This window comes from Hyaena hyaena, unplaced genomic scaffold (genome assembly GCF_003009895.1).
Source record: "Hyaena hyaena isolate Hyena2069 unplaced genomic scaffold, ASM300989v1 scaffold_27, whole genome shotgun sequence".
NCBI lineage: Eukaryota > Metazoa > Chordata > Mammalia > Carnivora > Hyaenidae > Hyaena > Hyaena hyaena.
Genome location: NW_024080659.1, coordinates 1,630,112 through 1,643,178, shown reverse-complemented (window position 1 = coordinate 1,643,178; position 13,067 = coordinate 1,630,112). Strand labels below are relative to the sequence as shown.

Below are 13,067 nucleotides of genomic sequence, written 5' to 3'. Positions count from 1 at the left end.
TTTATTTCCGTCCAGAATTAGCAATTTGATGGTTTTTCCTTTTTGCAGTCTGTTAATACCGTATCTTTGAAAAGTTCCAGTTCTGTCACTGTCATAGTATTTGGGGAAAAGCCAGAAAGCTAGCTGGTTTGCTTCCAAAGCACAAACCAAGGCACTTTCTTCTGAGCTTTCTAGGGAGACGGGATGTAAAACCGGATTGCTGGCTTGGGAGATCGGCTCCTCTGAAGGCTGTCCACACTTCCCGATGGGCTCCCCGCCAGCCGAGTGGTACCGCGGTGGAGAAGGTGACCTGCCTGGCAACACCAGGCCCGGGGCGCTGGGGACACGCGTCCCGCACTGGTGGAAGTAGGTGGTCACCGTGCGTGCTGCTCCCAGCCTCCAGAAACATGGCAACTGTAGCAGCCCTGGCACTTGGGGCAGAAAACTGGTGGACTTCGTAGGATTTGAACTGGGGTGTGTCATTTGGGGTTGAATCCTACAATACCTTGACTATAGCAACAGAGAATTGGAAGGCTAGATGGGAAATGACAGGTGGGCTATCATGGTTCGTTTCCAAATTCCGGTGCAATCTGTATGACTTCAGCCATTCCAAGTCAGTCACAGAAGAGTCACAATTTCTAAAATCCCAGTAATCCACCAAAAGGAGCAGGATGCCTAGGGAAATGGTGAGGTGGGAGGTGACAGTTCAGGCTGGAGCGTCCCAAGGGCCACACGTGCTACAAAGGCTTTTGGCTCCTCTGTACCATGGAGCTTCTGGAAATCACTATGGTGTAACTGCTAGCCTGATCAGGCTGTTCTCAACACGGACTGCTTGAAAAAGGGTGGCTGGGGGCAGGGCAGCGGTAATGGATTGGAAGTAAAGTTGAACTAAATCTCAGACAGTTTTGGTGCCTGGGCCTTCAAAGTGAGTCAGGACTGGCAAAGTCAAGGGCACTGATGTCCCTATTTTCTGCAAAGTGTTTTTAAAATGCTTTATTTGAGGCAAACCTGAAATGAATATTTTTAAAGAGAGAGTCCCGTTGCACAGAGTTCCCCAGCCTTAAGGTTTATAGATGCGGGACTTCTAGTGGGCTCCACTTCTCCCAAGCGGAGGGGGTCTGTGAAGGGCAGGCCCACAGTCTCAAGTGCCTGCCCAAACTGGCTCAGTCCCACCGCCACTTTAAAATCCCTTTGGAAAGAAACATACTTGACGTGAAGCAATCCTTTGAAACTGCCACACTGAGAAGCTAGATTTTAACCAAAATTTAAAACTGGAGTTTAACCAATTTACTTGTCTGTGAAGCTAACTTTCTTTCAGGGAGGAACGAGTCAAGGGAGACACTGGTCATCTGCTCCTTCTGGGCCTGGCCCCAGGACAGGGCACACCCGTTCCATTCACCCCCCACAGGCCTCTTGACTTAGAATCCCGGGGCCTCTGGAACCATCCTTGAGGCAAAGCGTCCAAGCAAACACCCTCTGAAGGGATTTCTACTTCAGACTATGGTATTGCATGGCCTTAGCTTCTAGAAGACCAAAATGACTGACCTTCTGCCTCGCTCAGATCAGTTTCCCAGGTGACGGCCACGCTAACCATAGAGTCCGTGGTGCTGTGGAACAGGATGAACAGCAATGGTGGTGCTAATAATCGCTTTCAACTTTGCCAAATTGACTCCACAGACCCTTGTTTCCCTTGGAGATAAAGTGTCGTAAGGTCATGTCCCTGGAGGCCTGAGTAGACAACAATTAGCCACCCAGTTAGAAAACAAAGCAGCATCTTGAACAAGAGGGAACACTGGAGGCAGCAACGAAGAGGGGAGCCCGCGGAGAGAGACAGGTGTCCCCCGCAGCCTCCCCCGCACGCAAACACGCTTCACAGTTAAAGCTGCCAAGACGTTCTGGCGACTCTTCTGTGTGGGAACATATGTAACAGGCACGGGTACAAAGAACCCCCGTGAGGTGTAGACAGATGTCTGCCATAGAAGGTTCTCAGTCCCAGCCTCAGAAGCAAACCCACACGCCATCAGGAACACGGACCCTGACCAGAAGCCGGCGGCCAGGAGCCAACGGGCCGCATCCCCGTGCAGAGGACCTGGGCGAGGAAGGGACCACGGGAGGGATGTGACGCAAACCCCGCTTGGGTTCCTGCCTCCCCTACCTCGATGGCGTGCCACAAAGCTGACGGGGGCCAGTCTCAACAGCAAGACCCTAACAACACGGAACGCAGCACCAGCAGGGGCACACACGCGTGCTCGCTCAGGAGCAGCCGCTTGTGGCTGGCTCGGGTCTGTTTTATCACAATTTTCTTGGAACGAATTAGAAAGCAGTAATACTAAGAGGTCTCCCCAGTTGGAGACAAAAGCAGCCATACAAAAAGAAAAAGTATAAAGACTTCAAGGTTGCAAGAAACCCTCTATCAACAAACCAACAGCAACTGAGTAAGGAGCCTCGGGTGGGGGGGGGGGTGTCACATGGGCAAGTCGGGGATTGTCACCTTCCCTGAAGGGAGGACTCCCACGGGGCCGGGAGTGAGCGTGGTGAGGAGCATGTACTTGGGGGCCCCCACGGGGCTGGGGCTGAGCATGGTGAGGTAAGCACACCTGGGGGGCCCGCATGGGCCGGAGTGAACAGTGGTGAGGTGCGTGTATTTGGGGGGCCTGCGTGGGGCAGGCGTGAGCCTCGGTGAGGTGTGGGCACCCCAGGCCCATGTGGGACAGATCCATGAGGACGGCCACACGAGGCGGCTCTCCTCCCTCCTGGAGGAGACCCGGCCGTGGGTCCTCCCCAGCCGGCTGCCCACCCCAACCAAGCAGCGCGGCAGAACCCCGCCATCACCGAGCCCGCAAGACCCTGCGAGAGGTAGTGAAGTGGTTGCAAAGTTTGCTGCGGGTGGAGGACTGGGGTGCGACCTCGGCCGAATCCCAGCACGTCTGCAGACCTCCCCAAGAGGGCGGTACGGACGGGCCCCTGCCGGAAAGGCTGGCGGGCTGGGCCCAAGGCCTGCCGCCTCTCGGTCACGCGCACGGTGGTGATGGCACGTGGCCCCGGGCTCTCGGGCTGTGAGCGTGGTTCTCACTCACAGGCAGCGACTGACGCCGGTCAGTGCTGCTGACCTGGGGGCGTCAGGTGCAGGGCCCCCCTGCAGGCAGCTCTGTGCCCAACGGGGAAGCGAGGACCGGACAGGGTGCTGCTCGCTCTCCCTGCAGCCCTGGGGCGCAGAAGGTCACGTATCTGCCACCACCCAGCCGCACCGCTGCCTCCCCTCCGTCTCACTCATTCGGGGGCTTCCTCCGGGATGATGGGCTCTGGGGGGCCGAGTGAAAGAGCCTGGCCGGGATCTGAATGGGGCAATGGATGTTCCGTTGTCCAGTTTCCCACCAAACCATTTCAGTTACCGGGGCGCTTCCCTGGACTTTGTTGCCCAAGCGTCTGGAAACTGAACGCACAGCCTGCTCCTCCTGTCTGGCCTTCGCCCTTCCGCCCCGCGTCCCACCCCGTCAAAAGGGCGCCGGCTCTCTTCTGGCCTGGCCACCAGTCCTCGGGGAGCCAAGCGGCCCCTCCTCACCAGGGGGCTGAGAGACCTATTACCGTCCTTACTGATGCCTTCACAGAACCAGGCGCCCGCCCCTGCCTGGGTCCCAACTCCCAAACCGCCTGAAGCCACCTGGGAACCCACGCTGCCACCTTGGTTTCCGTCCCACTGAGGCCACCAGCAGTCTAGACAGCTCAGAGGACCGCCTGTGCATACCAACCCCTCCCCTCCCCGTACCCTGAGTCACAGGTCTTGGTCACAGTGGCTGGGACTGACCTCAGATTTTGTACAAAAAGCTGGGGACGTAGTCGAACCTGAGCGTGGGGTGGCCGGGCCCGGGAGCCTCCTGCATGTAGTGCAGCTTCAGCAGCTCCGCCAGGTACTGGACCACCTTCGTGTCTTCATTCACCAGACCCAGGTTCTGCTTCAGGAAGCCCGCCCGGCGGCTGGCCAGCAGTTCCTCGGTCTCCCTGTCGTGGGCAGGCAGGTGCAGGTGGTGGCAAAAGGTGTAGAGGAAGGCCTGGGAGCAGAGCTGGGTGAGCACGCTCCGGACGTGCAGGTAGTAGGTGCTGCCCCGCCTGATGTGAGTGCGGTGGTCGGCTAGCCGGGGCACGAGGGCGCCTCTGTAGAGGGGGCAGCGCAGGGTTTTGCTGTCCAGGTCCAGGATGCTTGTGTAGCGGCTGTAGCGGCTCAGGGTGTGGAGGGTGCCGGCGCCGGCAGGGGACGCCACTCTGAAACATACAGGCAATGTCAGGAGGAGACGCTGGGGGAGGGGGGTGGCGGGGTGGGGGGTGGGTGGCAGCGGCGGGGGTCTTCCCGTCTCCTGGCCAGCTTCCGTCGGCCAACACTCACTGGCTCTTTCTCAAGGCAAATGTGATCATGATGCTCTTCAAAGGGCTTCTCACCACCCTCGTGACCAAGTTCAAATGCCCCGGTATGGCCCATAGGCTCTGCTTCCTGCGGGCCTTTGAGGCCCCATCTGTTACACTCACGGCTTCCTTGAGGCCACGCCAAGCTTTCGGGAAGGACTCAAAATCACGGCTCCTCGTGCTCTGCCCAGAATGCCTTTCCCTTCCATTTGTACTTGGTTTATGCCCATTCAAACCTTACTCAACCATCCCCGATCCCCTCCTCTGCTTCCTTGCTTTGCTTTGTGACCCTGACCAAGTTCCTTAGCCGTTCTGGGCCCCAGCTGTGACACAGGGATCACTGGTCCTGCCTCATGCGGTCATTGCAGAGACAAAATGGATTGAACTTAGGATAGTGGGTGGCCCTCGGTATCAGCCTGCCACCAGTGTGGGGACTGCCATTTAGCTCTTGTCTCTCCCACTGGACGGAGCTTCAGCAGACCCAGGACATCTGATTTGGCCTCCTGCCCCACTGCCCACACATCAGAGGCAGGCGGGGCTTGTTCAGTGAGGGAAGGGGTCCGAGCAATCAGCCCTAATAGCTCTTTACAATCCTCTGGGAGCCTGGGTGGCTCAGTGGGTTAAGCGGCCGACTCTTGTTTTTGGCTCAGGTCATGATCTCACTCGCAGTTCGTGAGATTGAACCCCTGCCTGGGATTCTCTGTCCCCTCTCTCTGACCCTCTCAAAATAAAAGAAAAATTCTCTAGTTTGGTTTTACCTGAGAGTCACCTTGCAGTCTGGCAAACGTCTGGCTGACCAGAGATTTCACAGACGGGCACAGCTCTGGATTTCAACGCTTGTGCTAGACCTCAGGTATTGGGTACAAAGGATGACAATCACTTGGGACCAAGGTAACCTTCCTGGGTGTTGTCATCTTCCCGTGTAGTTAACAGCACCTACTACACACCAGGCAGTGACCTAGGGGCTGAATAAGCCATGAAGAACGAGCCTGGTCAGGCTGGGAAGAAAAGACAGACACATGGGATACTGAGCAGAGATGTGGTCTTGGTCTCCACGGGGAGGCCCGGGGCCAGGAAAGTTCTGGAAGAATGGCCTCTGAGCTGGGCCTTATAAGAAAGGTGGGCTCTGAGAACCTCGGACGGCACCCAGACCACACAGAGCAGGACCACAGAGGCAGGAAAACAGAGCCACACGGGCCACGTGTTTGGAAAGCCATGAGGAGAGCAGCGGGCTGGGGACTGATCGCACAGGCGATGAGGAAGCCGGGCCTGCAGGTGCTCACTGGCTTCGCGGGGACACGGCCTTCTCGGTCGTGCTCCCAGCGTGCTCAGTCTGCTCCTGGGGCACCCTTACCTCCCTCGGAAACGGGCCCAGGATGCAAGCCAAATGCCTCCTCAACGCTGGCACACCCGGCCCTGAGGCTCTGCTCGCGCAGCGGAGCCAGGCCTCACCCCATCTTCCTGCCCCTCTGTTCCAGCCCCGTCCTGCTGGGACACCTTGCCTTGGCCCTGCCACTCCCGGGACCTCTGACACCCCCACACCTACCCCCACCTACAGAGGCACCACTTCTTTGAAGGTGCTGCTCCTTCTAACCCTCCCTCCGCTTGTTTCCCACAAGGCTTGTCAGGGAGCAAGATAGCACGGAACGAGGCAAGCCCCAGGCCTTCGGTCCCCACTCCTCCCACACCCGTCTTAGGTTCCAGATGGCCCATCCCAGCACCGGGGGAGCCTCTGGACACATGTGAACACTGAGGCCCAAAGAGGGGCCGTGGCTCATCCAAGGTCCCCCAGCTAGGACGTGGCTGAGCCAGCAAGCGACCAGGGCCTCTCCCTGCCCCACCCCACCCTCCACAACTAGCACTTTCTCCCGTGAGTACTGAGCTCTGTTTTTCAAATAGTCCAGGGCTTGGTCCTGCTACTTGGTGAGCAATACAATTATGCTTCATTGTGATTTAAACTAGGAAACAACCTAAATACTTATCCATCTCTTATGCTCACAAGTGATAGATCTGCCAGATGAGCATTCGTAGGCAGAAGGCCCACTTCAGTGAGGGGAAAAAAAATCCAAGGCCAGTGAAACTGGTCGGTTTGGGGTAAGAGTCTTTAAAAACAAATTATCGTCTGAGCTGGTTCTGGCTGGAGTCAAAGCCCCTGAGTGGGAACAGACCCTCCCAGGTCAGAGGTTTCGGACTCCAGATTAACGCAGTACAGGGCATCACCCCCTTCCATTGCTGAGCTCCCCCGTCTCCGGGCGGGAAGTTCATGGCCACACAGAAGCCCCTCTTCTATCACTACTCTTGAATGCTGACCCTCAGAAGGGCCTCAATCTGCCTCCCGGCTTGAACCCTGGTTCTGCCTGCCGGGCCGGCTCCCCATCTCTCCGCAACCCTGAGCACGTCTAAGGGCGAGCACCATGCTAGGGCTTTACTACCTTCCAGACGTGCACCTTCGCCACCGCTCCACACGGTGAGCATCCTAAGCCCCACTCGCACATGGGCTCACAATCTCTGCTAACAAGCGAGAAGAGCAGAGGGCCCGGATTCACACAGTGGGGAGCGGCAGCATCGGGACCTGAGCTCACAGCGCCCACCGCATCCCTCCCTAACCACGACGGGGCACGACTCCAGGCTTTCATCTCCGAGTGCGCATTGTGCTCAGAATTCAGACTGGAGTGACTGCTCACCTCCCAGGATTCCCTTGGGGGAGCTGTGGCCAAACCGGTCCCCACGCCTGTGACGTGGCCCCTAGGGAACAAGGCCTCCGACCCCCGCCCACCGTCCGTCACACCAGAGCAGGACCCTCCGAGAAAGACACTGCCTATTCCCGGCGTGTGTGCGCGCCCACAACGTGTGAGAAGCAGAGCGGGAGACACTCCCCACTCCAGACCGTCTGCAAAGCTCTCGCCTGTCACTTCTGATGGATCCCTCGCTGTCGCACAGGGATGCTGAACGGCTGTAAGGCCCGGCCGGTGAGGGCCACGCTCAGCGCCCGCGGCCTTGGCCCGCCTGCCCGGAGGCGGTGCGCATCCCCGCTCGGCTATCAGAGACACGCTCGCGCGGATGGGGCACCGAGCAGATGTGACGGGCCCTTCCTCACCTGCTCTCGCGAGGCAGGTGACGGCAGCTCCGTCTGCAGACACAAACGGCCTCAGAGGCTAGGCTAACAGAGGGGTGACAGAGCCGGGGGGGTGGGGGGGGCACGAAGGCGGTGCCTGCCCTGTCACGGGGCCGCGCCACGGCTGACTCACCTCACAGGGCTGGCAGCGGGCCGGGTGGCTAGCACTTCCCAGCCTTCTATAAGCTCCGGGCAAATGGTCGGTGACCCAACCCTGTCATCGTCTCAGGAGGGAACAAAGCCTCGCGTGGAGGCGTGGAGGAGGGACCTGCCCGCTGCAGGTGGGGATGAATACCGACCCCGGTAGGGCCGGCCCAGGACCTAGAGCAACTCGCGGAGCCCTTTGCAGCTCAGGGAGCCCGCCCGCCAGCTACTCGCTTGCGCCCAGACTTCATTACTGGATCACAGGCAGGTCTGCCAAGGCGACCAGCCTAGGCCTCAGGATCCTCAACACAGCATGCCAGCCAGGGACCCAGGAGAACAGAGCTGGTGTAAGACATGAACTTTCGCCGTTCTGGCACATTCTAAGGTGGGAATTTCAGGGAGAGCGGAAAGGGCAACACTGTCCTGAGCCCAGTGCCAGGTAAGCTGGCTGTGAATACACTGCCGTGCAGTCTATTTGAGGTGAAGAAGAGAACGGTCAGAGGTGGGGGCGAGGGAGTCAGTGGGAGAAGAGGTGTGTTTAAGGGACGCTGACACGTCCTTCTACCGAGACGAGTAGCAGAGACCATCCAGGACAGGTCCTGCCCTGCCCACAACAGACATGTTACCCCAGCACAGAGCTGCCATCAGCCGACGGACGGGATCCCGAGGGGAAGGAAAAGCCTGCAAGGGCACCTGGTGCGGCCCTCTAACTCCCGAGCCTGATTCTGCATCCATAAGCAAGGACTCGACTCTGAGGGGCTGGTCCAGGTGTCTTGGGCGTGTCACACCAAGTCCCCATGTCACACCGGCAAGCCCACCCTCCTGGTCGCTCGAGCCAAAGACCTCAGGCCGTCCCCGGGCGCCTAGCTCCCTCACCTCCCACGTGTCACGAAAGCGCCTCGTTTGTTTTCTGAGCACACACATGACGCACCTGCTGCTGGAACTCTCCTCCCTGCTCCGCAAGGCTGCGGTCTCCCGTCTCTGCTCCTGAACTCTGGAGTCTTCCAGGGCAGCGGCCTTGCTCAGGCACCCCCAGACGGTACCCCCGCGCCCGCCAGCATGGCCAGCGAGCCAAGTCATGATGAGGAAACAACACTTGCTTGAATCCCAGCACCACGACCCTGGGTAAAGCCTAACGTGGCAAGGGGTGGAGTGAGGGCTCGGTGATTTCTGCAAGAGGGGCGATAGCAGGTGATTCAGGAGAGTGAGGTCAGTGAGCTCACGGGCACCAGGGACCTCCACAAAGGAAAGGAGGAACATCAGAACAAACGGTTGCTGACTGCAGAGCGGCAGAAATTCCCTTTGCTCCTCCCATGTGGCATAGGAGGCGCGGGCTGCCTGCGCCAGCACCTGCGTTACAGATGTGCCAAGCAGGCTGCAGGGAAGGGACTGAGGACACACCCTGAGGGAAACAGACCCTCAAGCCAGACAACCTGTCAAGCAGTATTCAGAAAAACAAAAGGGAGTCTACTAACACTCCGGTAACTTGGTGAAATGAAACAGCATTCAAACAGAGGAAGGGGGACTTGGATCTTGCATTTCCTTATTGTTATTTAAAAAATTTTTTTTTTAACATATATTCATTTTTCAGAGAGAGAGAGACACACAAAGTGTGAGTGGGGGAGGGGCAGAGAGGGGGAGACACAGAATCGGAAGCAGGCTTCAGGCTCCAAGTTATCAGCACAGGGCCTGACGCGGGGCTCAAACTAACGAACCGTGAGATCATGACCTCAGCCAAAGTCAGACACTTAACCGACTGAGCCACCCAGATGCCCCTTGCATTTTCTTATTAAGACAGAGTTCTAAGGGGGAAGAAAGATAGCCTTCTAGGGCAAACAGGACAGTGGAGTAAGAGCCACTGGAGCCCTCTGATGTCCTTGTCAACAGTGATGGCTGCCACCTTCTACGAATACCACAGCCCTTTCTCTGAAGCAGCTCTCAGTCATTCATACCATCGTGTGAATTTCAACATCCCCAAGAAACTGAGATCTAGAAGTCCGGTTATCCCCCAGCGCTTGCTGTACTCCAGATAAACTCCATGTCCAACTGAATCAGAATCTCTTGGGGGATAGGGCCCCGAAATTCATGATCTAAAAAATTCCCCTAAATAATTCTGACCCGACAGGTTGAAGACCACTTAGGACCTGCAACCCCTCACGGGAGGGACAAGGAAAGAGGAGACCAGAGAAAGGGAATGACCTGTCCAAAGTTACAGACCGAGTTGGTGCTGGGGGCCCCGTCTGGAAGCCAGGTCTCCCGACTGCAGCCCCACCGCGCGGACCTGTTAACCTCACCCGGAGGGATGGACGTTCAAAACCTCGTCTCTAATCAGACAGGGCCCTTCCCCGCCCCCCGGTAACCAGTTACCTCTGCAGGCCGATCAGCTTCCACTTCTGGAAATCCGTGATGTGCAAAGGAGAGGAGACCCAGTGTTTCACGGGTTTGGCGTAACGGCTGTGGTTGGGGACAAAGATGGACAGCGCCGTCACGAGCTTTCTCACGATGGCCTCGTCTTCCCCCAGGACCACAAGCGTCCTCCCGCTGAGCAGGGAGTAGATGGCTGGATGGGCAAAGGGGTACTGACGGATGAATTTTAAGGCGTTCTGGCCAGCCCTCTTTCTATGCCTCTCAGAAGAGGGCCCGGTGGGATGAGCGGAGGAGGGAGTCCTGTCTGAGCTGGTGGAGGCTACACTGCTCATGGTGCTGGTGGTGTCTGAGAAGTTGTCCAGGCTGGTCTTGCTGACGTCCCGGCTAGCCAGCAAGCGGCCCGGGTCCAGCTCAAAAGCGGGGAAGCCTTCGGAACTGGTGTCTCGGGAAGGGCTGGCGCTTTCCCCCGCAAAGTCCACACGGAACCCCAGGTCTTTCTGCCTGTAGCGCTGCGGGGGGCTGCTCACCACTCCGTCTGGGTCAGGGTGTGTGTGGGCTGCGGTGGAGAGGGGCACCCGCAGACTGTCACTCTCCTTCCCGATGCAGCAGGATGAGTCTGTTTGGGACAGGATGTTTGCTAAGCTGCCCTCCTGTGCCTCACCCAGCTCTGGTGGGCTGACGCTTGCCTGGAAGTGGATGGCTCCCTCGCCGTCATCTGCGTATGACTCTTCTTCGTTAATGGCACTTGGGTAGCTGGCCTTAAAGTCGTCAGGGATGAGGGCCTCAGAGGGGCAGGTGCTGAGGACTTCAATACTGTCCTCGCTGATGGTCCTGTGGCTGACTGCTTTGCTCCGGATCACCTGGGGGCTCAACGGCACCGTGAGGCTGGCCTGGCTGTCAGACTTAGACAGCACAGAGGTGGACTTCTCCGTGCCCAGAACCTCGATGCTTTCACCGCTGCTGATGCTCCCCTTCATATCCATATCCAGGTAGTCCAAGTTTTCCTGGGGGTCAAAACTGCTCAACTCTGTCCCCTCCGCTTCCTTATACTCCTCATCTCCAAGTTCCTGATCCATCTTGATGGGCACAGACTCCACACTTGACTTGTAAGAGCCAACGCTAATTAACACTTGAGGAATCGGACATTCTTCCAGAGACCTGGAAGGCGGCCTGCCTGGACTGGGCTTAGGGGGTGTGCTCTCTAGTTTCTCTACCACCCTGTCGTCGACCTCCACAAAATCTTCAAAGAGGAAGTTTGTCATATGCTGTTGTTTTAGAAGCGCTCTGTCAATCTGGCTGGTCAGAAGGTAGCACAGGTCTCCTCTGAACATGTGCTCAATGTGGCTGAGCTGAGCCAGGGTCTGGGTGAAATACTCCGTGTCACAGAGCTCTTCCAAGGTCTTCAACTTCTTGTCAAAACACTTGGTGGACTTCGCTTTGATGAGTTTTGGGGTGTAGGCAGGTCTGCAGGTGTAAAGGTCTGCATCAGCAGACTCTTCAGGGTTAGAGGTAGTGGCTACCTGGTCGGCCTGATCCTGGGTGCGCTCCGTCTCCGCAGAACACAAGGCAGACCCCTTCGACTTCCGATGAGGGTACGAGCGGATCTGCTTCAGCAGGTCTTGATGTTCAATTATGGACTTCTCTACACTGGCCAGCTCATTGGCTTTCTCAATTGCCTGAGACGAGTAAAAGCCTTTGTCGTTGGCCTTCTTCTGGATCTCCGTTTCGGTGTGCAGCACTGTCCTGGTGTAATCCAAGTCTTTCAGTTTTTTTTCAAGTTCTCCCGCAAATGCCTTCCTGTTGCCTGTCTTCAAGCACTCAGAAGCTTTGGAAAACTCAGCCGAGAGCTCCTGAAACTGCTGCATGATTTTGTGCTGGTCTGCTGAGATATAAGCCATGCAGAAGGGCCTCACAAAGCCTCGGGCCTCCAGGTCGTACAGGGTAAGGTGGTGCACATACGCAAAGGCTCCCTCCTTGGAGTCTCCCAGCACCACCTTGGAGTCCTCCACAAAGTTCAGCTTGGGGTAAGCAGAACCAGGGGGATGGCCCACAAAGGAGGCCTGGTAATCCACAGACATGATCCGCAAGGAGAAGTAATTGAGATCAAAAGTACCAAAAACTTTGGTGTCATTGGGGATGGTCAGCAAGGGCTGTGGTCCCACCTGCTCGGAGAACTCGGAAATAAGGATGAAGTCCCGAGAGAACTTGGCCCCGGACAGTTTGGACCATGGGTTGGCTCCTTGGCTGGCGAAGGGGAAGAGAGGCACCGAGTACTCCTCGGGCAAGGCGGGCTCATTGTAAGGCTCCTCCTCGTACTCCTCCTCTTTGGTGAAGGCCACCACGTCAGGGGCGCTGATCATATTTCCAGATGTATGGAGAGAACATTGAGAGGAAGTGAGAAAGAATGCGGGGGTAATCAACGCAGGGAAGCCAGGCCTCTGGAAGAGGAAGCAAAGACGTTTGTGGTCTTCTTTGCGCCCTCGGGGGTACTAGGCTGCCTCTCACACACTCGAAGACTCGAACTCCCACAGTCCCCTCGGAGATCTGGCTAACTCTTCCAAAGCCCACAAAGTCCTCATGAACTCCGCAGGTCCAAGAGACCGGGTAAGGCCGGTTACTCTTCTCTTCCTCCTCCTCCTCCTCCGGCGAGGGCGTCCGGCGCAGGACACCTGCAGGGAGGTCACCCGCACACCCAGAACACACCGCAACAGCAACAGCCCAGCCCAGAACCGACCCCTAACGCGGGACTACGGGCCGCCGCAGGGGCCAGTCAAGTACTGCCGCCCCCACGGCCCGAGGGCAGAAACCGTCGCGACTTCTTGGACGCCACAACCTGGAGCCAGCTACCGCGGCGCCGCCATCTTGGCATCACATGACTCTCGGTGTCTTGCGCCGCGTGACCCGGAAGTGTCCGCGTAGGCTTCCGAGCGGGAGAGAAAGACTGTGAGCTAAGGGCAGGTTTGGACGGCACTGTCGAGCGGCCTCTCCCAAGGACAATCAATTTACCAACCACCGTCGTAAAAGAAAGGAAGTGGGGCGGAGGAGCGGAAACGTACAAGGAGTC

The 13,067-nt window shown here is 57.6% G+C and overlaps 1 protein-coding gene across 1 annotated transcript; it reads right to left on the bottom strand.

Annotated features, from left to right (window-relative positions):
* Positions 1 to 131: 131 nt before the first annotated feature.
* On the bottom strand, positions 132 to 13,054 carry SMCR8 (SMCR8-C9orf72 complex subunit). The gene is made up of 2 exons (XM_039227290.1): positions 10,004 to 13,054; positions 132 to 4,239 (listed from the first exon to the last, which is right to left on the bottom strand). Exons 1-2 carry the CDS (start codon positions 12,361 to 12,363, stop codon positions 3,786 to 3,788), a joined length of 2,814 nt encoding a protein of 937 aa, XP_039083221.1. The 5' UTR covers positions 12,364 to 13,054; the 3' UTR covers positions 132 to 3,785.
* Positions 13,055 to 13,067: the final 13 nt, after the last annotated feature.